Raw genomic sequence first — 27839 nt, 5'->3', positions numbered from 1 at the left:
TTTCCTGGTGTGTTCTCGGGTGAGGAGGAGACAAGATCGATTGGCCAGTCATCCTGTTCAATCCCCCCTCTGCCTCACACCAGAACCGTCGGCACCCTCCGTCCAAACCACTGCTGCACACTCGGCCTGTCTAAACCTTTAAGTAATTTCTGAATCTTCGAAGTAAACATTAGTAATAATTATGTCACCTTCAAATACTCCCTCAAACGTACGTTTTCGGGAAAGCTCCTTGCTTAATTACAAACTTAAGAATAAGCCGGGTAACTATTTACTTGCAATCACTCAGAGAATGGGGGGAGAACATGGGTTCGCGGCGAGCTGTTTGAAGTTGAACTGATTTCCCAAGTTTGCTGTAAAGTCTACTTACCCTTTTCAACCAAGTGAGATGTCTGTAAATATCGATCTCACCGTCCATGCTATGCCGTAGCCATCACCCCCCAGGAGAGAGAGAAAGGGGAAGGACAGCAGAGGGTGAGTGGGGTGAAGAGAGGGAAGGGGTTAGAGAGAGAAAGAGGGTGAGGAGAAAGGAGGAGGAGGTAAAGAGAGAGGAGGGAAAGAGGGAGGGGGAGAGAGGAGGGGTTGAGAGGAGAGAGAGAGGAGGGGGAGAGAGAGGGAGGGAGAGAGAGGGAGGGAGGGAGAGAGAGAGAGAGAGAGAGAGGACGTAAAGAGAGGAGAAACAAAAGAGAAGGAGAGAGAGAACTTTCAGTGGAGCTTTAGTGTGCGCTCCAAAGCGTGCAGTGCTGTGACATTGAAGGCTGGGGAATACATCGAAAGTCCTTGCCCCTCTCTGACTGCCCTCCCTGAAGCCCAGCACAGACTGAAGCCGAGGCAGCGTAGAACATGAAAACGTCCCGCCTCAGCAGCACAAATCCAAAACTTCAGCAAGAGGCTCTCGCCAGTAAACTTGCTAAGGCATTGGGTTACTGTGGCACAAAAGCCGTCAGCAAATTCAGTACAGGCAAGAAGAAATCCGATTCGTGTCTCCCATTTAAATGAAACGTCAAGCATTTGTTGTCAAAACACCAACCCCGCGTCTGCGCTGATCCAGGGAGACTAAGTGCTTCTGTGGAACTAACACACTAGCCGTGTTGACATACCTTAAGACAACCGCATCCGATCCTCCCCCCCCCCCCGCCACCTACCCCTCCCACGCTGCAACGCTCTCAGGCTAAAAATAATCCCTTTACCAGAGTCTGTGACCTCTTGAAGGTGAAAAGCCCTGCTTAAGAAAGTTAAAGGTTTTCTTTTCGCCACACTGAGCAAACGAGAAGATTAAATATTAGTATTATTTGTCATAAATTCTGCAGATGCTGGAACTCTTGAATAACAGACACAAAGTGCTGGAGGAACTCGGCAGGTCAGGCAGCATCGGAGGGGGACAAACAGTCGCGCTTTCGGGCTGAGACCCTTCCACGGGTGTCACGTGTACATAAAGACATTAAAACACACCAGTGAAATGACCAATGCAGTCCAAGAATGTGCTGGGGGCAGCCCGCAAATCTCGCCATGTTCCCGGTGCCAACACAGCAGACCCACAACTTAACCTAACGGGTAAATGTTTAGAAGGTGGGAGGAAACTGAAGTGCACAGAGGAGAGACTACAGTCCGAGGATGTGCTGGGGGCAGCCCGCCAGTGTCGCCATGCTGCATAACTCACTAATCCCATGTCATGACAAGGGACAGAGGCTTCATGGTTACCCACTGCAACCAAGGAAGACTCCAGTTTGTGAAGCTTCTTCATACCACTGAACCTGGGCTTCTGAGTGGAACTGCCCCAGTGCAACAGCTTTTCCACTTTAGGAATTCTCCCACATCGGCTTCCTGTCATCAACGGACAATCATCCCCACTGACTCTCTCTTTACCACTTCCTCTGGCAGCTCAATCCACATACAGCACTGTGCAAAAGTCGTGGGCACATACATATGGCTAGGGTGCCTAAGGCTTTGTCGCAGGGTACTGTGTTTGTCAAGGTGGATTGGAGAGCGAGTTTGTAAATCTGACAGGAGCAATGTTGGGAATGGAGAGGGTGGACGAGTGTGTGACAGGTGGCAAAGAAGGAGTGCCGGGGTGGGGTTGTGTGGGTGCAGACACACCCAGTCCTGAGACTCCAGGCAAGGTAATTTGATCCAAAACAATTGGTTTGTTGATCATTACAGAATGTCTGTTTGGTACATCCCACTCCCTCCCCTCTTCCTTCCCCTCTCCCTGTCCCCCTCCCAATCTCAGTCCACAATAGAGGCCTATATCAGAGTTAGGTTTATCGTCACTCACATATGTCATAAAATTTGTTTTTTTGTAATAATACATAAAATTACTGCAGTACTGTACAAAAGGCTTAGCTATATACATGTGCCTAACACTTTTGCACAGTACTATAGATAACCACTTTGTGTAAAAAAAGTTACTCAAGTTCCTTTTAAATCTTTCTTTCTTCACCTTTAACTCTGACCCCTAGTTCTTGATTGCTCAACCCTGTGACATAGACTGTGTACATTCACTCCATTCCTACCCCTCATGATTTTATACAACTGCACCATAACTTCCTGATTCTGATCTCGGCCTAGATATGTTAACTTACTTCCTTTGGGCGATGAATTTGTGTAATTAATTGCAACAGACAAATGTGGAGGCCAAGTCATTAGGTATATTTAAAGCAGAGGTTGACAGGTATTTGATTAGACCATAGAACTGAGAGCAGCATTAAGCCATTTGGACCTTTGAGTCTGTTCTGCCTGATCTTGGCTGATTTACTATCCCCCCTAATCCTATTCTCCTGCCCTTTTCCCCCATAATCTTTGACGTCCTGACTAATCATGGGCTATCATGATTAACCACTTCCTCTGGCAGCTCATTCCATGTACAGCACTGTGCAAAAGTCTTAGGCACATATAAATGGCTAGGGTGCCATTTATAGGGTGCCTCCTCTTTAAATATACCCAATTACTTGGCCTCCACAGCTGTCTGTGGCAATGATTAGTAAGAATGTCAAAGGCAATGGAGACGATGCAGGAGAATGGATTTGAATAAATCAGCCGTGATCAAAATGCAGAACATATTTGATGGGCTGAATGGCCTATTTCTGCTCCCATGTTCTTTGGCCTATCCCCTTTCAAGTATTTAACTGATAGCCTTACTTTAAAGGTTCATTTTATTATCAAAGTATGTGTGCAGAGTACCACTATGAAACTTGTCCTTTCCAGATAGCCGTAGAATACAGAAGACGGTAGTACTTGAAAGGAAGACATCACTGCCCCCCAGCATGAAAAGAAAAATGAACAAGAACTCGCAAACCCCAAACAACACCAACCCCTCCCTTGTGCAAAAGCTAAAAGATCACCCAAACCCCCAGCCCGCCAATTAACAAAGAATGGCCAAGAACATGAATTAAAGACATAGAACTGAAAGAGGCCAATATAAACTACAGTCCAATCCATAAATCCCAGAGTTTCAATAACATCTCTGGGGGCAGCAACCTGAACCAGTAGAACTTGACTTATTTCCACAGTATCCATCAGCTGTTGATTACGCAGCAGAGAAGAAAGACACTTTGCTGTGGTGAAGGATTCTTAACAGGGATGTGCCTTGCTGGTGAGCTGGGAGGTTTCTCTCTGGGGAATTGCCTCAGAAGGAAGCCAAGTGTTGAGAAGATGTTTTTTTTTTGCTGCAGATTCTGAGAACAGCACACACTCCAGGACTTTTATTCTTTGAACAGGAACTTTGGTTCATTGGCAAGAGAGGGTATGAATGTATGAGAGGCTTCAATGAGCCCTCCACATCATTTTTCTTAACTCCACTGAGTACAGGCCCAGAGCCAAACACGCCTCACATGTTAACCCTTTCACTCCCAGAATAGTTCTCGTGAACCTCCTCTGGACCCTCTCCAAAGCCAGCACGTCCTTTCTTAGATAAGGGTTGAAAGGGCTAGATCGGAAGAATGGGGAGATGATGTTTCCTATAATGGGGGAGTCTAGGACCAGGTGGCACAGCCTCAGAATACAAAGTTGTCACTTTAGAGCAGTGATGAGGAGCAATTTCTTCAGTCAGAGGGTGGTGAAGCTGTAGAATTCATTGCCTCAAATGTTGTGGTTGCCAAGTCAATGGGTATATTTAAATCAGAGGTTATGGGAAGAAACTAGAAAGGGGTTGAGAGGAAAAAATAAATCAGCTACGATGGAATAGTGGATTAGACTCAATGGGCTGAATGGTCTCATTCTGTTCCCATGTCTTTGGGTTTTGTGAGATCTAGGGAAACCGCACACCCGGGGTGAAAGATTGCTGTGTGCAAACCAGAGGCAGTTGTCCAAACCCCTAAACCATCCAATCAGTGGGTTCTGCGTTCTGGGATTGGATCTACGTAGAGGCAGAAGGCACGAGGAGTGGTGACCCCTCAAGTTGTGAATTGGCAAGACAGAGCTTGAGATCTAAGTGCTCAATCCAGTCTCATTTGTCATCATCAGCAACTCCTGGGGTCGACGATGAAGATTGAAGCTTGAAGGTCGATTGGAACTCCAGAAGACAACTTGTCATATGCTGAAAAGCCTCAATAGGGTGGGTGTTTCCTGTAGTGAGAGACTCTCCAGCCGGGACAAATCCCGGAACCAATCAAATCCTGAAATGCCCAGATAGACTGGATGTGAAGAGAAAATTTCTTTCATTGGGGGAGTTTAGAACCAGAGGGCACAGACTCAGAATAGAGGGAAAATAGAGGGACGAGGAAACATTTCTTTTGCTGAGAGTGGTAAATCTGTGGAATTGATTGCCACAGATAGCTGTGGTGGCCAAGTCACTGGGTAAATTTAAAGCAGGGGTTGATGGTTTCTTGATTAGTCAGGGCATGAAGGGTTACTGCAGAAGGCAGGAGATTGGGGTTGAGAAGGAATGGATCAGCCAAGATGAAATGGCGGAGCGGACATGATGGGCTGAATGGCCTAATTCTGCTCCTATGTCTTATGGTCTAAGTTAAGGGCCAATGACCAGTGTCGAGAGTCTCCTAGTCCACTGGGGAATCTGAGAGTCCACTAAAGCTGGAGGCTGTGTTTAGAAAACAGGGTATGTGTGTGTTTGAGTGGCAGAAAGGGGGTTCTTTACAGTTGTTTTGTTGCTTGTTTGTATTTTTCTACCTCCTTTGTTGTTCTGCAGAGCATTGTGGGCAGGCTTTGTTGGTCCGAGATAAATTACTCTGGCGAGTTACTCTTGGTGGCGAATGCCCCAATAAGGGTGATGGGGTTAAGTAAACACTTTGAATTGTCGTGATACGCGGGATGCCCCCAGCACATTTGGTTGTTAACACAAATGATACTTTTCACTGTATGTATACTTACTTAAGCCAAGTAAAAGGATCAGCGTGATTGAATGGCAGAGCAGACTTGATGGGCCAAATGGTCTAATTCTGCTCCTATGGGTTATGGTCTTAAACGCATCACCACTATTGGGGCAGAGGCCATCGACAGCAGCTCACCGGAGTCCTCTGCCCTGGACCAGACTGCTAGCACCATACCCAACCCCCGTCCTTTCACAGCCAGGTTTGGGACTGCCCATGGGGAGTTCATACCCAACCCTCCTCCTTTCACAGCCGGGTTTGGGACTGTCCATGGGGAGTTCATACCCAACCCTCCTCCTTTCACAGCCGGGTTTGGGACTGTCCATGGGGAGTTCATACCCAACCCTCCTCCTTTCACAGCCGGGTTTGGGACTGCCCATGGGGAGTTCATACCCAACCCTCCTCCTTTCACAGCCGGGTTTGGGACTGTGCATGGGGAGTTCATACCCGTTCCTCCTCCTTTCACAGCCGGGTTCGGGACTGTCCATGGGGAGTTCATACCCGTTCCTCCTCCTTTTACAGCCGGGTTTGGGACTGTCCATGGGGAGTTCATACCCAACCCTCCTCCTTTCACAGCCGGGTTTGGGACTGTCCATGGGGAGTTCATACCCAACCCTCCTCCTTTCACAGCCGGGTTTGGGACTGTCCATGGGGAGTTCATACCCAACCCTCCTCCTTTCACAGCCGGGTTTGGGACTGTCCATGGGGAGTTCATACCCGTTCCTCCTCCTTTCACAGCCGGGTTTGGGACTGTCCATGGGGAGTTCATACCCAACCCTCCTCCTTTCATAGCCAGGTTTGGGACTGTCCATGGGGAGTTCATACCCGTTCCTCCTCCTTTCACAGCCGGGTTTGGGACTGTCCATGGGGAGTTCATACCCGTTCCTCCTCCTTTCACAGCCGGGTTTGGGACTGTCCATGGGGAGTTCATACCCAACCCTCCTCCTTTCACAGCCGGGTTTGGGACTGTCCATGGGGAGTTCATACCCGTTCCTCCTCCCTTCACAGCCGGGTTTGGGACTGTCCATGGGGAGTTCATACCCGTTCCTCCTCCTTTTACAGCCGGGTTTGGGACTGTCCATGGGGAGTTCATACCCAACCCTCCTCCTTTCACAGCCGGGTTTGGGACTGTCCATGGGGAGTTCATACCCGTTCCTCCTCCTTTCACAGCCGGGTTTGGGACTGTCCATGGGGAGTTCATACCCGTTCCTCCTCCTTTCACAGCTGGGTTTGGGACTGTCCATGGGGAGTTCATACCCAACCCTCCTCCTTTCACAGCCGGGTTTGGGACTGTCCATGGGGAGTACATACCCGTTCCTCCTCCTTTCACAGCTGGGTTTGGGACTGTCCATGGGGAGTTCATACCCAACCCTCCTCCTTTCACAGCCGGGTTTGGGACTGTCCATGGGGAGTTCATACCCGTTCCTCCTCCTTTCACAGCCGGGTTTGGGACTGTCCATGGGGAGTTCATACCCGTTCCTCCTCCTTTTACAGCCGGGTTTGGGACTGTCCATGGGGAGTTCATACCCAACCCTCCTCCTTTCACAGCCGGGTTTGGGACTGTCCATGGGGAGTTCATACCCGTTCCTCCTCCTTTCACAGCCGGGTTTGGGACTGTCCATGGGGAGTTCATACCCGTTCCTCCTCCTTTCACAGCTGGGTTTGGGACTGTCCATGGGGAGTTCATACCCAACCCTCCTCCTTTCACAGCCGGGTTTGGGACTGTCCATGGGGAGTACATACCCGTTCCTCCTCCTTTCACAGCTGGGTTTGGGACTGTCCATGGGGAGTTCATACCCAACCCTCCTCCTTTCACAGCCGGGTTTGGGACTGTCCATGGGGAGTTCATACCCGTTCCTCCTCCTTTCACAGCCGGGTTTGGGACTGTCCATGGGGAGTTCATACCCAACCCTCCTCCTTTCACAGCCGGGTTTGGGACTGTCCGTGGGGAGTTCATACCCGTTCCTCCTCCTTTCACAGCCGGGTTTGGGACTGTCCATGGGGAGTTCATACCCGTTCCTCCTCCTTTCACAGCCGGGTTTGGGACTGTCCATGGGGAGTTCATACCCAACCCTCCTCCTTTCACAGCCGGGTTTGGGACTGTCCGTGGGGAGTTCATACCCGTTCCTCCTCCTTTCACAGCCGGGTTTGGGACTGTCCATGGGGAGTTCATACCCGTTCCTCCTCCTTTCACAGCCGGGTTTGGGACTGTCCATGGGGAGTTCATACCCAACCCTCCTCCTTTCACAGCTGGGTTTGGGACTGTCCATGGGGAGTTCATACCCGTTCCTCCTCCTTTCACAGCCGGGTTTGGGACTGTCCATGGGGAGTTCATACCCAACCCTCCTCCTTTCACAGCCGGGTTTGGGACTGTCCATGGGGAGTTCATACCCAACCCTCCTCCTTTCACAGCCGGGTTTGGGACTGTCCATGGGGAGTTCATATCCGTTCCTCCTCCTTTCACAGCCGGGTTCGGGACTGTCCATGGGGAGTTCATACCCAACCCTCCTCCTTTCACAGCCGGGTTTGGGACTGTCCATGGGGAGTTCATACCCGTTCCTCCTCCTTTCACAGCCGGGTTTGGGACTGTCCATGGGGAGTTCATGCCCAACCCTCCTCCTTTCACAGCCAGGTTTGGGACTGTTACGTTTCGATGTACATGTGGAAAATGAATCGGTCTGAATCTCACATTAGCAGACCGGTTAGTGTAAAGCTTTACAGCGCTGGCCATTGATCGGAAGGTTGAGATTCAGTTCTGCCACTGCTGCTCTCCTTGTTGCTGCTGCATCTCACTCTGTTTCAATGGACACAACAGACAAAGCTATAAAACTAATCTGTAGCCTTGCACAACTTTGATAATTCAGACTGCGTCTCTTGGTCTGTGTTCTGTGAATCTACATCCACCACCCTTTTTGGGAATGGATTCCGATTGTAGCTGTTAGTTGGGTGATGTCTCTCACTCGTTAGCCAGCTCTTGAGATTCTACACTCTCTGACTCACCCAGGAAATCCAGTCCTTTCCCAGCATTTCTTATTTTTATTTCAAATATCCAGCTTCTGCAATTCTGTTTTTGATTTACACTGACTTGTTGAATATGCTGCCAATTCTAATGCAGAAACACTTCTTGAACTGCTGTCTGATGAGATTTTTGTCCATCTCTCTTATCTTTCTCCCCAACCTCTAACCGTAATACCATGAAAGACATGAGCAGTTAGACCATTCTGCCCATTGAGTTTGCTGCACTATGGCTGATCGATCATCCCTTTCAATCCCATTCTCCCGCCTTCTCCCCTAACCTTCGACTCCCTGAGTAATCAAGAACCTATGCACCTCCTCTTTAAATATACCCAATGTTCTCACAAACAATGGACTCACACTCAAGGACTCTTCATCTCATGTTCTTGATACTTACTGCGTATTTATTATTATTATTATTTCTTTTTGTACCTGCACAGTTTGTTGTCCTCTGCACTCTGGTTGAATGCTCTTTCATTGATTGTTATAGTTATGATTCGATAGATTAATTGAGTGTGTCCACTAGAAAATGAATCTCAGGGTGGATAGGGTGACACCTGTATACTTACATAATAAATTTACTTTGAACTCCAAACACACAGCCATCGGTGGCAATTAATTCCACATGTTCACCACCCTCCAGCTAAAGAAATTCCTCCTCATCTCTGTGCAAGAGGGACATCCTTGTATTCAGAGGCTGTGCCCTCTGGTCCTAGGCTCTCCCACTATAGGAAACAATCTCTCCATATCCACTTTATCTAGGCTTTTCAAAATACAATAGGTTTCAATGAGACCCCCCCCCCCCCCCATTCTTTTAATCTCTAGGAAGTACAGGCCCAGAGCCAAATGCTCCTATGTTAACCATTTCATTCTCAGAATTATTCTCACGAATCTCCTCTGGACCCTCTCTAATGCCAGCACACTTTTCTTAGATAAGGGGCTCACAATTTCCGATTTCCTCCCACAGTCCAAAGATGTACCTGTTGGTAGGTTCATTGGTAAATTGACCTGTGACTAGGGTGAAACTTGGGGTTGCTGGGCAGTGTGATATGAAGGGCCAGAAGGGCCTGTATCTCCAAATAAAACAAAGTAATTTTGCTCTAAACCATTTAAATCCTTTAGTTATTAGTTTATTGATTAGTAAGGCTGTCAAAGGTAATGGGAAAAGGGCAGGAGAATGGAGCTGAGAGGGAAAACAAATCAGCCATGATTAACTTGATGGGCCGAATGGTCTAATTCTGCCCCTAGGTCTTACAGTCTAATGGTCTTAGTCACCATGTTACTCACAAGCTCTCTGCATCCCTTTACAAGGCAGTGAGCTTTGGTGTGCAAACCTAACAGGCGTGAACAGTGGAAAGCAACAGAGAGTGCTGGCTCTTTCTTCTAGAGAAGGGAAACCGTGCGTGTCGGGAGAAAATGCAAGTGGCATCGGACTGTGCAATCAGAGGGCGAGGTTGAGTGAGTTTAGATCTTCCCACATTCTTAACCCAACAATAGCTCTGGCCAACACACTGTAGTGGGCCTGGGTTCGGATTAAGCACACAGGACTTCCCACCTGGGGGAAAGAGTGGGCACAGGGAGGGGAAGGGAGTGGGCTTGGGAAGGTGATTAGTCAGAGGTTGCGGAGTCTGGAAGGAGACAGGCATTGAGCGTAATAGTTAAACAAATAAACCAGTCTGTGCCTTCAAGAGAATTGCATGCATTTCAAAACTTTCAGCATCAACATAGCTTGCCCACTACTTAGTCGCCCTAAGCCACACATCTTCAGAATGTGGGAGGAAACTGGAGCACCCAGAGGAAACCCACTCAGTCATGGGGAGAGTGCACAAACCCCTTATAGACAGCAGTGGAAATTAAACCTGGGTTCCTGGTACTGTAAAGCATTAACCGCCACGCTGCTTTGGAGTTTAGTGGGTGGCCCTTTATCTTAAATCATAAACCATCAGCTCCACGTTCAGCCTGAAATGAAAACACCCTCACCACATCTGTGTCAATGCCCCTTTGGTTTCTCCCCACCCTCACCGCAAGCCACCCTCCGTTTGTCCCAAGACAGAGGCTGTCCACACATATGGGATTTCTCCCAGTCCCGAGATTTCCCTTCCCGATAGACTCAAAACTTCAAAGCTCAAAGCTGGTGCCTAATATCTGATATTAATGCTCCACTGACCATAAGAAAACATAGCAAAGAAATTAGAGTCAGAAGGGATATAGAGACCACTGCACATGATCTGAAAAAGCTGCAAACTCAGCCAGCTCCATTGTGGACATTGACCCTTTCCAACAGGGATCCCAACCTTCTTTATGCCTTAGAGCCTTGCCATTAACTGAGGGGTCTGCGGGCTCCAGGTTGGGAAGCCCTGCTCTCCAGCATCAAGGACATCTTCAAAAGGAAACACCTCAAAAAGCTGGCACATTATAAAGAACACCCCCCCCCCATCACCTAGGACATGTCCTCTTCTCATTGTTACCATCAGGAAGGTGGTACAGGAGCTTGAAGAGACACACTCAATGATTCAAAACAGCTTCTTCCCCTCTGCCATCAGATTTTTGAATGGACAATGAACCCATGAAGACTAGCTCACTATTCCTCTCTCTTTGCTCTACTTCTCTAATTTAATCTTTGAAATGTATTTCTTATTGTAATTTATAGTTTTATGTATTGCACTGTACTGCTGCTGCAAAACAACCCATTTCACAACATTTGTTGTTGATATTAAACCTGATTCTAACTCTGAAATTTTCACTGATCTCTCTCATTAAACCTTTGAATCTTGGTTCCATCTTAGTAAAACCTCCTTAGTACTGTTTTCAAGTCTTGACATTTTCCTTAAAATGAAATGCCTAGATCTGGATACAAGAAAACAGCTACACTACAATAGCTCAAGCAAGGAACTCTAAACAGTTCTGTATAATTCCCCTAGGTTTCATAAACCTCATGGTGAATCCATGGAATTCATTGCTACAGACAGCTGTGCAGGCTAAGTCACTGGGTATATTCAAAGTGGAATTTAATAGGTTTTTTATTAGTAAGAGTTTCAAAGGTTACAGGAGAAGGCAGGAGAATGGGTTTGAGAGGGAAAATAAATCAGCCATGATCGTATGGCGGAGCAGACTCAATAGATCAAATGCTCTAATTCTGTTCTTATGTCTTACGACTTTTCTCTCTATGTATTTAACCAATAACCTTGCTTGACTTATACCCACAGTTTCTACCAGCTGAATGGAGGTGAAGAACATGTTCCAAAGTTTCCTGACAAGGTCGATCCTTGCCAGTGACCTGGGAGGTTTCTCCCTAGGGACTGCCTCTGAAGCAAGCCCCGTCTCTGTCCAAGTGTTGAGGAGGTGGTTTTGCACGCTGGTACTTTGCCAATCTTTATGTATAGATTTTGATCAATTCTATTATATTTCTTCATTTTCATGTAAATGCATGCAAGAAAATGAATATCAGTGTAATATATGATGACATACCCATACTCTGATAACAAGTTTCCTTTAACTTTAAATGAAGGTCCATTACTCGAGACAGTCTCCTTCCTTGATTAGGGATTGTCAGCTGGAACTGGATCTCAGGTTTGTTTCAGTGTAAGCAAAAGATTAATAGGAATGTTAGGCAAAATAAACTAGATCCAGTCGGAACTCGGCCTTGAACTTATAAACCTGGTTAACTCCTTGTTCAATGCATTGGAGGGGAAACCATCTCATTGTCAAGGTTACCAATTCTGGTTGGACTTCTGACGTACCATTGAAAGCATCATGGTCTGGTATGTCAATTCAAATGGTCAGGAGCACAAGGAGCTGCAGAGACTGGTGGGCTCTGCCCAAAACATCAAATGCACATCCTTCCCCGCCATCAGCAGTACTTATATCCAGTGCTGCCTCCAGAAAGCAACATCCATCATCAAAGACCCTCACTGTCCAAGGCCATGCCAGCTTCTCACTGCTCCCGTTGGGCAGGAGGTACAGAAGCTTCAAGCACCACAGCACCAGGTTCAGGAACAGCTACTTCAACCACTCTGTTCTTCAACCAACTGACACAACCCTAATCACTACAGTCTAGCAACGCTAAGACCATTTTGACCACTTTGCATTAAAATGGACTTTTTTTTGGTTCTAATTGTGTCCTTTATTGTAAAATTGAGTTTACATTTAATTATTGTGAATGCACCTATGATGCTCTGTGCCTGTGATGCTGGTAAGTTTTTCATCGCACCTGTGTAGACAACAGTCTTGTGTAGAAGACAATAAACTCCACTCTTAACTTTGACCTCTTATGCAAAATGTCCCACCACATGATTGGGCACCTGGCATGCCAATCCTTTAAAAGATCCGCCCATACCACATATCAAATCAACAGTTATCCAAATGGCAGACTCATTCTTAATTTGTCAATCAATTTCCAATCATCAACAGTTTACACAAGACGACCGGAAAATTTTTGAAGTAAATCTAAAGATGATTTGTAGTGTTGGTAGAGATCTGCAATTTTGCTCCACATCATTGCTATGGAAGTGCTGGGGAACAGTTCTTGGAGACAAACACAAAGTGCACTGCAGATGCTGTGGTCAAATCAAGACGTACAAACAAGCTGGAGGAACTCAGCAGGTCGGGCAGCATCTGTTGAAAGGAGCAGTCAACGGATGCTGCCCGACCTGCTGAGTTCTTGGAGACATATGTTATTTCACCTTTTGAACAAATCTGCATTTCAGATCTGTTCACATCTTCAGAACACTTCAAAGCACTTTTCAGCCAAAATAGTATTGGGTACCACAGTGAGTCAGCCTCACAGTATGAGACCCTGCTTCGAACTCAGTGCCCCGTGCTGCCCATGTGGAGTTTGCAAGCTCTCCCTGTGACCGCATGGGTGACTTCCCACAGTTCACGGTTAACTGGCCACTGTAAATAGTGTATGATAATAGACAGTAGGTGCAGAAGTAGGCCATTCGGCCCTTCAAGCCAGCACTGCAATTCGCTGTGATCATGGCTGATCATACACAATCTGTATCCCGTTCCTGCCTTCTCCCCATATCCCTTGACTCCACTATCTTTAAGAGCTCTACCCAACTCTTTCTTGAAAGCATCCAGAGAATTGGCCTCCACTGCCTTCTGAGGCAGAGCATTCCACAGATCCACAACTCTCTGGGTGAAAAAGTTTTTCCTGAACTCTGTTCTAAGTGGCCTACCCCTTATTCTTAAACTATGGCCTTTGGTTCTGGACTCTCCCAACATCAGGAACATGTTTCCCGCCTCTAGTGTGTCCAATCCCTTAATAATCTTATATGTTTCAATCAGATCCCCTCTCATCCTTCTAAATTCCAGTGTATACAAGCCCAGTCGCTCCAATCTTTCAATATATGACAGTCCCGCCATCCCGGGAATTAACCTCACTCCCTCAATAGCAAGAATGCCCTTCCTCAAATTTGGAGACCAAAACTGCACACAATACTCCAGGTGGGGTCTCACCAGGGCCCTGTACAACTGCAGAAGGAACTCTTTGCTCCTATACTCAACTACCCTTGTTATGAAGGCCAACATGTCATTAGCTTCCTTCACTGCCTGCTGTACCTGCATGCTTACTTTCAGTGACTAATTGATTCCTATAACTTGTCCCTATTGTGTAAGGTGCTGGATGTTACGAGAATGCAGGGTGACTTGGACAGGTTGGGTGAGTGGGCAGAAGCAGTTTAATGTGGATAAATGTGAGTTTATCCACTTTGGTGGCAGAACAGGAAGGCAGATTATGATCTGAATGGTGTCAAGTAGGAAAAGGGGAAGTACAACGAGATCTAGGTGTCCTTGTTCATCACTCACTGTACTGTTACTCACAGAGATGTTATCCAGCCAGTTAGCCACTGCCTGTAGTGTGGCTGTGGGGATCTGATTCCGAACCTCGTCTCTCTCCCGTTCGCTCCCCAACATTTCCAGCCCGATCCGCAGGTCTTCCACCAACTGCAGAACCTGCAGAGACCTCAGGTAGGTGGGTGGGATGGGGGAGCTGATGTCGTACATCCCGTTGGAGTACTCTGCTGCTGCCTTTGAACCTGCGGAATAAAGGACAAGCACTTTCACCCTGGGATATCAAGCTATTAGTGTCTGGTTTGGTGCAGAATCCTCTCACAGGGTATGAAAACTACAGTGAGAAACAGTCACTGGCTGCAGTCTACCATCACTGGGACAAAAAGTGGCCGGAAAATCATTGCGGACACCACCCATCCTGCAAACTGCTTTTTTCAAATGGTCCCTTTTGGAAAGTGGTGCAGGGCTATTAAAACAAAAACCTCACACCATCTTAAAAGTTTCTTCCCCCAGGAAGTTAAGCTCTTTAACCATTCTAGTTAGACACCCCTCCCCACTGTAAAGGCAGCTTTTGGAACGTTGCCCATCATAGATCAACGTATTGAGTACAGGAATTGGTATGTTATGTTAAAGTTGTACAAGACATTGGTGAGGCCTAATTTGGAGTATTGCATGCAGTTCTAGTGGGGAAGGGGGGAACGAGAGGGGATTGGGGGAGCGAGAGAGAGAGAGAGAGAAGGGGTGCGAGAGAAAGAGAAAGGGCACGAAAGACAAAGAGAGAAGGGGCACGAGAGAGAGAAAGAGAGATGGAGAGAGAAAGAGAGAAGGAGAGAGAGAGAAGGGGGCACAGGAGGGAAAGTTTGAATGAGAGTAATGCAGAATGAGTGAGATTGGCAAGAGCTGTAGTTACTAATCTGACCACTAGATGACAGTGTTGTTTATGTAATTGCACCTGGAAGCCGCGTCCTGGTCAAGCAATCACCACTGCGGTTGCTCACCGTGTTCCAGGTTACAAATGGCTCAGGCTGTCGTGTGGATGACAGGCCAAGAGCTTTGAGGTCTTGTCAATAACTCCCTGATGTCCATACTCAGATCTTCGCAACCGAGATGCTGAGCGGTGTTGGAAACTGAACTTTGGCATTAAAGTGCCTTTGGTCTGAACAACTCACTCACTTGATATTCTATTCCCACCTCTGCCAAACATTTAGTGCTGCATTTACATAACGGCCAAAACAGGGGACATACGGAGCTTCGTGAGGGGTCACTGTGCCCACTGACCCAATTAATCACATTTGGATTATCAAATAGATTTGTTCACCCCTCAGCAAAAAAGATTCCATTAAGCCTGAAGTTCAGAAGTGATTTAAAGAGGTTAGCTTTATTTGTCCCATGTACATCAAAACATACTGAGAAATGCATTGTTTAGGTGAGGTCACACCAGAAAGGTTTGTGCTAGTGGCAGCCTGCAAGAATTGCCAGGCTCCAGTGCCAATATCGCAAACCGGCTACTCATTAACCCAAACCAGATGGCTTTGGACTGTGGAAGGAAACCCACACGATCATGGGGTGAATGTAGAAACTCCTTACAAACTGGGGCAGGAACTGAACCCCAATCAGTGATTGCTACCACTAAACGATTGCAAATTATAAACCCTATTATACAAACATACAAATTAGGAGCAGGAGACAGTTCCATCGTGATTTAATGGGAGCTGGTGTTACGCAATAATGCTTTTATGCATCATTCAGACCTGCCTTCTGAACTGTAAGAAACACACTTTTGAACTTCTGTTGTATATTGGTTACTTGCTAGTCTTGGTTATTGATAATTTTTCATACGTTGTATTGAACATTATTTTCCTGTAAATGTCTGCTAGAAAATGAAACTCAAGGTAGTACAGTATGTGGTGGCATACACTCAGTGGCCACTTTATTAGGTACGGCTGCTCATTCGGTGGTCTGGAGTCTTGGGTTCTGAGCAAGTTATAGTTTGCGGTTCATGTTATGATGTGTTTCTGATGGCTCCTTTTTGTTACTTTGTGCGATTTTGATCCGGGCAGACTGGCTCCGTGGCCTGCAGTCAACAAACGACACAGCACTAAATTGAGCTGAACCGAACCGAACACATTCCTAGAGTGTCCAGTCACTGTTGTTTGCTGGTTTATAGTTTGTGCTTTTCATTCGCTTTTCAGCCATTTGTGCACTTTGTTTTTTTGCACAGTGGTTGTCTGATGTTTTCTTTGAACAGGTTCCACGGTGTTTCTGTGTATCGTGACTGTCTGTGGGAAGACGAGTCTCAGGATTGCGTACTGCATACATACTTTGACAATAAATGTACTTTGAATCTTTGAAACCCCAATCAGTTCAGATTGGCAACATCTCCATCAGCACAGGTGCACCACAGGGCTGTGTGCTCAGCCCCCTGCTCTATTCACTTTACACTTTTGACTATGTGGCTAAGCATCACTCCAATGTTGTATATAAGTTTGCTGATGGCACCACCATCACTGGCTGACCGAAAGGTGGCACTTTCAAAGACCCTTCATCTCATCTTCATGATATTTATTGCTTATTTATTTATTATTTTCATTTTGTATTTGCAGAGTTTGTTGTCTGTTGCACACATGGTGCAGTCTTTCATTGATTCTGTTATGGTTGCTGGATTTATTGAGTGTGCTTTCAAAACAAAAATCTCAGGGTTGTATATGGTGACATATGCACTTTGATAATCAATTTAGTCTGAGCTTTGAACTTGCTGGCACGGCTATGGGCACGCTATGTTGGTGCCAGAAGCATGGTGTTACTTGTGGCTGCCCTCAGCACAATCCTTAGATTGTGTGACCATTGACACAAACGACCCATTTCGCTATGTTTTGATGCTCACGTTAAGATAAGATTAGCTTTATTTGTCACATTATCAACATTTAAATGACAGTCATGGATAGGGAAAGATTTAGAGCAGGGCTTCCCCAATGCTTTTCATGTCATGGACCAAACAGATTAAATGAGGGGTCTGCGGAACTCCAGGTTTTGAAGGACGTGGATCAAATGGGATTAGGTCAGACGGTCAGCTTTGTTGGCAGAACTTTGGAAACTGTTGGCAGGTGGAAACTGGAGCATCTTAGGGATGCTGCAAACTCCACATGGTCAGCAAAATCAGTCCGAATTGAACACAGGTGCAACGTGAAAGCTCCCTCACTGCACCACTGGATTATCTGGAAATCCCCTATCCAGGAGGACAGAGAATGCTAGAGGGCACCCAACACATCCCCTGACTGTGCTGGTCATTGACATAAATTACACATTTCACTGTATGCTTTGATGCACATATCACAAAATAAAGAGTTTTAAATCTTTGGCAACACACACAAGATGCTGGAAGAACTTTGTGTTGATATGGGCTTCCAGCATCTTGGAGAATTGTGTACAGTTTTGGTTGCCCTGTTTTAGTAAAGATTTAAAGAGAAGAAACTCTAAGTATGGCCACACCAATGTTTTCTATAACTGCAACATAACATCCAGCTCCCATCCTCAGTACCCTGACTGCGAAGGTCAGAGTGCCAAATGCCTTCTTTGCCCTGTCTGCCTACGATATGGATCTTTCGATGAATTAAGGCAGGAGAGATTTGTACAGGAGTGGAGCAGGAGAGCTGGTAGCTGGTACCTTAATGTAACTTCAAATAATTTTTTTGTGTACTGCACTGTACTGCTGCCGCAAAAGAACACATTTCATGACATATAGTATGCCAGGATAATAAACTTGATTCGGATTCTAATGGTAAGAATGTGTGTGAGAGACAGAGAGGCACAGAGACAGGAATTTTATTTTGGGTGAGATGTTAACCAAAGGATAATTCTGTTTCTTTCCCCCAGATACATCAATCAGTTTCAGAATACACACCTAATCATTGAGAGAAAGTTGTGGACCCAGAAGATTCATAACGCATGTACTGAGGAAAGAGAAGCTCAAACAGCTTGTAATGTCAGGAAGAACTGATGGAAGGAATAGTCATGATCAACAGTGCATGACATTCATCAGTTATTTTCTATAGATTTCTGGGGGATGGTGTTCCGACTGGTTGCATCACTGCCTGATATGGATGGGTCAAAACACAGGATTGCAGAGGGTTGCAGACTCTACCAGATCTATCATGGGCACAACCCTCCACACAGTTGAGAACATTTTGAAGAGGCAGTGCCTCAGGAAGGCCACATCCACCAGTAAGGGCCATCACCATCTGGGACATGCCCTCCTCTCAGTACTACCATCAGGGGGAGTCCAGGAGCAAGAAAATGCATACTCAACATACACGGAATAGTTTCTTCCCCTCCGCCTTGAACGGTCCGTGAACACCGCCTCACTATTCCTTTTCTGTACTATTTATTTATTGTAACTGACAGTAATTTATATATTTTGTACTGCTGCTGCAAGATCACAAATTTCACGCCATGTTAGTGATAATAACCCTGATTCCAATGCACTGTACGGGTGTATCCAAGGGTTTGATTCCCCTCTTCCTACATTAAAACTGATCGAGTCTAAGAGGCCTTCAAAGTGCAACAAAACACTATGTAAGACTGCAAGATAGGAGCGTTAGGCCATTCATCCCATCAAGTCTGCTCCACCATTTGGTAACAGCTGATTTATTATCCCTGTCAACCCAATTCTCCTGCCTTCTCCCTGTAACCTTTGGCCCCCATAACTAATCAAGAATCTATCAACCTCTGCTTTAACTACACCTTAACACTGTGTGTGGCAAGTAATTCCACAGATTCATTTTATTTTTATTTCATTGAGATACGTTGGAGAGTAGGCCCTTTCAGTTGTGCCCAACACCCTCCCCGATTTAACCATAGCCTACACATGCGAAAATTCACAATGAACAATTAACCAACCGGTCGGACTTTGGACTGTGGGAGGAAACTGGAGCACCTGGAGGAAACCCATGTGGTCACAGGGAGAATGTACAAACTCCTTACAGGCAGCGGCGGGAATTGAACCTGGGTTGCTGGTACTGTAAAATGTTGTGCTAACCGCTACACTACCATACTGCCCCTAGATAAAGATTCATGACCCTTTGCTAAAGAACTTCCTTCTTACCTGTCTTCGAAAAGGGACATGCTTGTATATTGAGGATGTGCCTTCTGGAGCATCTTGCAAAGGGGAAAGGCACTCTACAGAAGCAAATTCTCTTTTCACCCAATGGTTCCACCACCCATCCTTGTGCCCAATCAGGAGCTTACCTGCAATGATGTCATCCATTTGTTCCAAGGCTGCTTCGAGCATGTGACTGGCATCCGAGGACATGATTTTGGCCAATACGTCTCTTTAATTAACCCCTCGAATACTTCCACTGCGAACAACAAGGAGGCAAAAAGAAAGGTCCATTACTGGATAGAACAGCAACCTGCATTATCACGCAAGATGCAAGAGACATAGACTCAGAGCCATACATCACAGTAACAGGCCCTTCATCCCATCTGTTCCATGTTGTACTGATATTTTTCACATGGATATTAGACCTTCAAATTCTTCTCGTCCATGTACTTTTCCAAACAGAGTATGGAACACTACAGCACAATACAGGCCCTTTGGCCCAGATTGTTGTGCTGACCTTTTAATCAACTTTAAAATCAACTTAACCCTTCCCTCCCATGTAGCCCTCCATTTTTCTATCATCCATGCGCCTATCTGAGAGACTCTTAAATGGCCTTATTGTATCTACCTATAGCACCACCCCTGGTAGGGTGTTCCACACACTTACCACCCTCTCTGTAAAAAGCCTCCAACCACCTTAAAATTATGTCCCTTCATATTTGCAATTTCCACCTTGGGGGAAAAGTTTCAGGTTGTATATTGTATACATTCTCCGATATCAAACTGATCCTGCATTTGGCCCAAAGCCTGCTGAAACTTTCTTCTTCACATACCTGTCCAAAAGTTTTCATTTTCTTTCAACACTGATAGGACCACTTTCTCTAGCAGTTCATTCCATACATATACACCACCATCTGTGGAAAAGCTCATCTCTTAGATCCTTTTAAATATTTCCCCTCTCACCTGAAACCCAGTTTTACACAATTGGGGTTGGGGATGGTGGTGATGGGGGGGGGGGGGGAGAGAAGAGAGAACCATCTACCCAATCATTCTGCAGATGCTCTAAGTCTTGACCAAAACACACAAAATGTTGGAGGAATTCAGCAGGTCAAGAGGAAACTGTGGACCTCCTCACCTGACCACCCCTTCCACCTTGGTTCCCCTCCTCTTCCCCTTTCCTCCATGTTCTACTCTCCTCTCATATCAGATTCCTCATTCTTCAGCCCTTCACCTTTTCCTCCTGCCACCTCCCAACTTCTCACTACAATCCACTACTCTCCAACCACAGATAATAATAAGTCAAAACTAGATTATTCTGACTTCTGGTAATTTTTCTCCCTCTTCCTTCCCTGTTTAGTCCCTCACTCTGGATCCCCTCTTTTCTCTTCACCTGCCTATCACCGCCCATCCTCCTTTTCTTTCCCCCATGGTTTACTCTCATCAGATTCCTTCTACAGCCTTTCACCTTTCCACCCATCACCTCTCAGCCTCCTTCTTCATCTCGCTTCCCCACCCACCATGTGACAATATTAAGCCAATAGTATTAATCCCTCCCTTCCTTCTATTTGGCTCTGTGACCTTTTCTCTCTTACACACTCATCAGCTTCCCTTTTGAGATTGAGGAGTGAATCAGAGACCATTTCAACTGCACGCCCTAGGCACTCGGAGTACCAGGTGGGGAATTCTTGAAATTTCATCTAAACTCCATGCAGACTGCTTCCAAGGTCAGGGTCCAGCCCAGAGTGGCAGAGCTGAGGGAGCAGTACTACCTTCCACACCATCGCGACGCTGTTTTAACGAGATCCAGCCATCAGTGACACAAGGAAGCCATTAGACGTACCATGTCTGTAACTAGCCCCCAATGTTGCACGTTGCCTTTTCAAACACAAACATCGGCAATTCCTTTCTTCCTACAGATGCTGCTCAGCTCTGAGTACCTGCAGCAGAAACGCAGACACGAGAGACTTCAAATGCTGGAACCCTGGGGAACTGTTGCAGGCACTCAGTCTGAGGAAAGGAATTTTGTCTATTTCGGGTTGATGCCCTGAATCAGGACCATTCTTTTCCCTCCACAGATGCTGCGCGATTTGCCGAGTTCCTCCTTCCGCCTCCTCATTTTTATTTAAAATTAGCAAAGAACTACGAGTTTATAATAAAGGCATTCGGTTCCGGTGGCACGGTTAGCCCAAGGGTTTACAGCAGCAGCAACCCCGGTTCAGTTCCGGTGGCACGGTTAGCCCAAGGGTTTACAGCAGCAGCAACCCCGGTTCAGTTCCGGTTCAGTTCCGGTGGCACGGTTAGCCCAAGGGTTTACAACAGCAGCAACCCCGGATCAGTTCTGGTGGCACGGTTAGCCCAAGGGTTTACAGCAGCAGCAACCCCGGTTCAGTTCCGGTGGCACGGTTAGCCCAAGGGTTTACAGCAGCAGCAACCCCGGTTCAGTTCCGGTGGCACGGTTAGCCCAAGGGTTTACAGCAGCAGCAACCCTGGTTCAGTTCCGGTTCGTTCCGGTGGCACGGTTAGCCAAGGGTTTACAACAGCAGCAACCCTAAATCAGTTCCGGTGGCACGGTTAGCCCAAGGGTTTACAGCAGCAGCAACCCCGGATCAGTTCCGGTGGCACGGTTAGCCCAAGGGTTTACAACAGCAGCAACCCCGGATCAGTTCCGGTGGCACGGTTAGCCCAAGGGTTTACAACAGCAGCAACCCCGGTTCAGTTCCGGTGGCACGGTTAGCCCAAGGGTTTACAGCAGCAACAACCCCGGTTCAGTTCCGGTGGCACGGTTAGCCCAAGGGTTTACAGCAGCAGCAACCCCGGTTCAGTTCCGGTGGCACGGTTAGCCCAAGGGTTTACAGCAGCAGCAACCCCGGTTCAGTTCCGGTGGCACGGTTAGCCCAAGGGTTTACAACAGCAGCAACCCCGGATCAGTTCCGGTGGCACGGTTAGCCCAAGGGTTTACAACAGCAGCAACCCCGGATCAGTTCCGGTGGCACGGTTAGCCCAAGGGTTTACAGCAGCAACAACCCCGGTTCAGTTCCGGTGGCACGGTTAGCCCAAGGGTTTACAGCAGCAGCAACCCCGGTTCAGTTCCGGTGGCACGGTTAGCCCAAGGGTTTACAGCAGCAGCAACCCCGGTTCAGTTCCTGTCACTGTCTGTAACATATTTGTATATTTTCACTGTCATCATGTGGGTTTCCCCCGGGTATTCTGCTTTCCTCCCAGAGGGTTAGTAGGTCACGTGTGCAATTGGGTGGTGTGGGCTTTTTGGGCTGCATCTCTAAATAAAATACAATTTAAAAAATGATCCCAACATGGATTGGTAAACTACAAAGTCCTGTACGTCCACACATCTGGGGCTCTGTTCTGGTACAGGGTCCCCTTTGAACTGATTTTAGGTTAGGGAGTGGCATTGGAAGCTCGTCCCAAACACAGCTGGGCATTAAACAAAATGCAGAACATAGATCAAACACACAGCCTCTTATTAAAACATGACAGCAAAAACGATTTGTTGAAAAACCTAGACAGAATGGACACGGAGAAAACGTTTCCAAAGGTAGGAGAGTCTAGGACCAGAGGGCACAGCATCAGAATGAAAAGACATCCCTTCAGAACAGATGAGGAGGAATTTCTTTAGCCAGAGGCTGGTGAATCTGTGGAATTCATTGTCACTCACAGCTGTGGGGGCCAAGTCATTGGATACATTTCCATCGCTGCCGCCTGGCCTGCTGAGTTCCTCCAGCATTTTGTGTGTGTTGCTCTGGATTCCAGCATCTGCAGAATCTGTTGTGGAGGTTGATAGGTTCTTGATTGGCAAGGCAAGGTTATATGGCTGATAGAAAAATGGTGGTCTATGTCTGAGGGAAGGTTTCAATTGATCTTTAGGTTAAATGACCCACACAACATCGCGGGCCAAAGTGCCTATATTGTGCTGTAATATTCTATGTTACGGGGAGAAGGCAGGAAAATGGGGTGGAGAGGGAAAATACTCGCTGCTACTTATAAGGAGTTTGTGTGCTCTCCTCATGACCATGTAGGTTTCCACCGGTTGCTCCGGTTTCCTCCCACCATTCAAAATTCTACTGGTTGGTAGGTTAATTGGTCATTGTGATTAGTGTAGGGTTAAAGCAGGCTCGAATTGCTAGTAGGGCCTATTCTGCATTGTATCTCAATAAATAAATACAATCAGACGTGGTAGAGAAGACGTGATGGGATGAATGGCATAATTTTGCTCCTACAGTCGAAACAAAAGCTATTTAAAACCGGCAAACACAGACACATCCAGACAGTAGGATCAAATCAAGCAAATATTTTTCTGAAGTCAGGAGGCTCTTCAGCAGAGTGGGGTGAGAAGCCTGGTGTCTCGACCAGTTCAATAGGCAGTGCTTTACTGTCCACACGCCAGTGATTTACATGTGAACTCGGAGGAATTTACCCTGCCTGCTTGCTCTCCAAACTTGGCTTCTGATCAACATCCTGACAGCTGCTGGTAAAGAACAGCCCACGAAATGACTGAAGCATTCATAAAGATAAAATATAATCTATGCCTTTGTTTGTCCAGGCTTAAGTTATTAGCTTTACATGAGCCCCAACAACATCCCGTCCTCATTATAAAACCATAAGACATAGGAGCAGAATGAGGCTATTTGGCCCATTGAGTCCGTTCTTCCATTATGGAGGACTTATTATCCCTCTGAACCCCATCCTCCTGCCTTCTCCCCATAACCTTTGATGCCCTGGCTAATCAAGGACCTATTAATCTCTGAATATCTTTACATAGACTCAATGACTTGGCCTCCACAGTGGTCTGTGGCAATGAATTTCACAAATTCGCCCTCGTTTGGCTGAAGAAATTCCTCATCACCTCTATTCTAAATGGATGTCCTTCCTTTCTGAGGCTCCCCCCACTATAGGAAGCATCTTGTCCACATCTACAGTCTAGGCTTTTCGATATATGATAGGGTTCAATGAGATCCGCCCCCCCCACCCTCATTTTTCTAAAATCCAGCGAGTACAGGCCCAGAGCCATCAAATGCTCCACATATCCCAATGCTTCCATCTCCAGGATCATCTTGGTGAACCCTCACTGGACTGGAATACCGAGGTATTTCAGTGAGGGCTGGGAACGAGTAGGTTATGTTTTACACATTATGCCCCTCCTCCCTCCAAATTAACAGCTTCACGGTCATATGAATTCAAAGGGTTAAGCTGTTTTTTGGACTCATTCGTCATTTTAATGTCATTGCAACCTCATCAAATGTGAGCAATTCGCCACTGCACGCAGTGCCCAACAACAGGCTTATTGACTAAATTAATTTCAGATTAATATGTAGAGACAGCAGCACAAAGGACCACACAGCAGGGCAATTATTAAAGCTGCTGCCTTGCAGAGCCAGAGATCCAGGTTCAATCCTGACTTTGGACGTGGTCAGTGTGGGGCTTACACGTTCTCCCCTTGATTGCTGTTGGATTACGGTGTACGATTTTCATAGATTAAACTTTGCAGTTTAATTTACCTAGTTCAACTTCAAACTCCATAGATGCTGTCTGACCTGCTGAATCTGTTCGATGCTGTATCTCAATAAATAAATAGGCACATGGATGACAGAATAATGGGGGACTATGTAGGAGAGGCGGGTTAGATTGATCTTGGAGTAGGACAAAAGGACGGCACAACATCATGTGTCAAGGAGCCTGCACTGTGCTGCCGTGTCTTGTTTGACTCTAACCTGCATTTATAAAGCATTGCCTCCATCACAATACATTTTAAAGTTTGCAATTCAATCTGTGACTACATGTTAGCAGGTTGAGCTAATTTGAATGCAGATTAAGATGGAAACCAGTTAATCTGGTTTAGATCGTTGTACTAGTTGAAGTATGTCACCACTGCTGAGCCACAGGTGCGTTATCTGCCTAACCGGGTGCTGGGGTTTAACCGACGGGGTGCAGAGAAGCTGCCCTGTGTTAGGCCACAAGACCATAATATTTCGGAGCAGAATTAGGCCATTCGGCCCATTGAGTTCCTTTCACCATTCCGTCAGGGCTGATTTACTTTTCCTCTCAACACCAGTCTCCTGCCACTCCTGATAACCGCTGACGCCCTGACTAATCAAGAACCTATCAACCTTCACTTTAAATATACCCAATGACTTGGCCTCCAGACATCTGTGGAATTTATTGCCACAGATTCACCATCTCTGGCTAAATAAAACCCTCGTCTCTTTTCTAAATGAATATCCTTCTGTTCTGAGGCTGTGCCCTCTGGTCCCAGACTCTCCCTCAATTGGAAACATCCTCTCCAAATCCTCTCTAACTAAGCTTTTCAATATTCAGTTGGATCTCCTTGAAACTTCTCATTCTTCTGAACTCCAGTAAGCGTAGGCCCAGAGCTATTATACATTAACTCTTTCATTCCTGGGAGTCATTCTCGTGAACCTCTTCTAGACCCTCCCCAATGACAGCACATCGTTTCTTGAATAGGGGCTCTAAACTGCTCACAATACTCACTATGTTCTGGGGAAGTTTGCCAAAGCTGTTGGGGAGGGTTTAAACTAAGCTGACAGAAGGATGGGAACTGGACTGATAGGGCTGGGAATGGGGCTGTTGGCATACAGTACAAATCGATGCATTGTTTTGGGAGGCTATGAGGAAGGACAGACAGACGATGGAGCAGTATTGCAGTCGTGTGGACAAGGTAAAGTGTAACATACGGGCAAAATCAAAAAGTGATGAATACAGGACTGAAGATAATATATCTGAATGCACGCAAACTTATTTATGGAATAAGGTAGCTCAGTTAGAGAGTGGCAAGTATGATGTTGTGGCTGAAAGATCATATTTAGGAGCTTAACATCTAAAGATACATATTGTATCAAAAGGACAGGTAGGTAGGTAGAGGGGGTGGGGTGGCTCTGTTGGTTAAAAAATGAAATCAAGTTCTCAGAAAGCAATGACATAGGATCAGAAGATGTGGAATTGTTGTGGGAAGAGTTAAGGAATCACAGACCCTGATGGGAGTTATGTACAGGGCTCCAAACAGTGGCCAGGATGTGGGATACAAATTACGACAGGACACAGAAAAGACATGTAGAAAGGGCAATGTAACAGTACTCACGGGGTAGGGGTTTCAATATGCAAGTAGCTTGGGAAAAATAGGTTGGTCTGGATCCCAAGAGATGGAATTTGTAGAATTCCTAAGAGATGGCTTTTTAGAGCAGTTTGTGGTTGAGTCTACTAGTGGAGAGGCAATTTGGGATTGGGTGTTGTGTATTAAAGCAGATTTGAATAAGGAGCTTAAGGCAAAGGAACTCTTAGGAGTCAGTGATTGTTATATGATAGAATTCATTCTGCTCTTTGAAAGGGAGAAGGTAAAGTCAGAAATATAAGTGTTACAGTGGAGTAAAGGGAATTCCAGTGGCACAAGAGAATTGCTGGCCAACATTGATTGTAAAGGGACACCAGCAGGGATGAGAGTTTCTAGAGGCACTTGAAAAGGAGCAGGATAGATGAAAGGGAAGATGAGGCAACCATCATACACAAAATGCTGGTGGAACACAGCAGGCCAGGCAGCATCGATAGGGAGAAGTACTGTCGATGTTCCGGGCCGAGACCCTTCGTCAGGACACTGACGGTAACCATGTCTGACAAGGGAATTCAAAGCCAACATAAAAGTAACAGAGAGGGTATACAATATAGCAAAATTTATGGGAAATGAGGATTGGGAAGATTTAAAAAATCAAAAGGAAACTAAAAATAACTATAAGGTGAGAAAAGATGAAATGTGAAGGTAAGCTAGTCAATAACATTGAAGAGGATACCAGAAATTTTTTAGATATATAAAGAGTAAAAGAGAGGCAAGAGTAAATATTGGACAACTGGAAAATTACACTAGAGATGTATTTAAATCACAAACGAGAAAATCTGCAGATGCTGGAAATCCGAGCAACGCACACAAAAGGCTGGAGGGACTCAGCAGGCCAGGCAGCATCTACCTGGTGAAGTAGAAGGACTGTTTAGGGCCCTGAATGGTAGTGAGAGAGGAGGTGTAGGGCAGGTATAGCATTTGTTCCACTTGCAACAATGTGCTGGATTGGCAGATCAGTGAGGAGGGACGAATGGACAAGGGAGTCACTACCACCCCACCAGCCTCCGTGTCCAGCACATAATTTCCCCAAAACATCCGCCACCTCCAACAGGATCCCGCCACAAAAACACACCTTTCTCTTCCCCCCAAACTCTCACTTTCTGCTTTCCGCAGGGATTACTCCCCTCCAGGTTTCACCAGTCTTCACTGTGGAAGATACTAGCAATATGCAAAAAATTCGAGAATGTCAGGGGGTAGAAGTGAGTGTAGTTGCTATTACCGACTGTGAAAGTGCTTGGGAAAATGAAAGATCTGAAGGTAGATAAGTCACCTGGATCAGAAGGGCTATACCCCATGTTTCTGAAAGGGGTAGCTGGAGATTCTGGGGGCATTAGTAGTGATTTTTAAGAACCACTAGCTTCCAGAGGACTGGAAAACTACACTCTAAGAAAGGAGGGAGACCGAAGAAAGGAAATTACAGGCCAGTTAGCCTGATGTCAGTGGTTGGAAAGATGCTGGAGTTCATTATTGA

The 27839-nt window shown here is 46.3% G+C and overlaps 1 protein-coding gene across 14 annotated transcripts in view; it reads right to left on the bottom strand.

Moving 5' to 3' along the window:
* Positions 1-27839, bottom strand: part of LOC132397417 (liprin-beta-2-like) — a 215843-nt gene that overhangs the window by 117330 nt on the left and 70674 nt on the right. For 10 of the 14 annotated variants that reach the window (XM_059976158.1, XM_059976160.1, XM_059976163.1 and 7 more), the window contains exons 2-3: positions 19374-19483; positions 14160-14374 (exon numbers count right to left, since the gene is read on the bottom strand). In XM_059976158.1, the coding sequence (XP_059832141.1) occupies positions 14160-14374; positions 19374-19437 (279 nt within the window). In that variant the 5' untranslated portion in view covers positions 19438-19483. Of the gene's footprint in view, positions 1-367; positions 607-14159; positions 14375-19373; positions 19484-27839 lie in introns of those variants that run through there. The other 4 variants (XM_059976169.1, XM_059976170.1, XM_059976168.1 and 1 more) reach the window with 2 other exon arrangements.

Source organism: Hypanus sabinus, chromosome 7 (genome assembly GCF_030144855.1).
Source record: "Hypanus sabinus isolate sHypSab1 chromosome 7, sHypSab1.hap1, whole genome shotgun sequence".
Classification (NCBI taxonomy): Eukaryota; Metazoa; Chordata; class Chondrichthyes; order Myliobatiformes; family Dasyatidae; genus Hypanus; species Hypanus sabinus.
The sequence above is the reverse complement of the archived record's forward strand: the minus strand, read 5'-3'. Positions and strand labels throughout refer to the sequence as shown.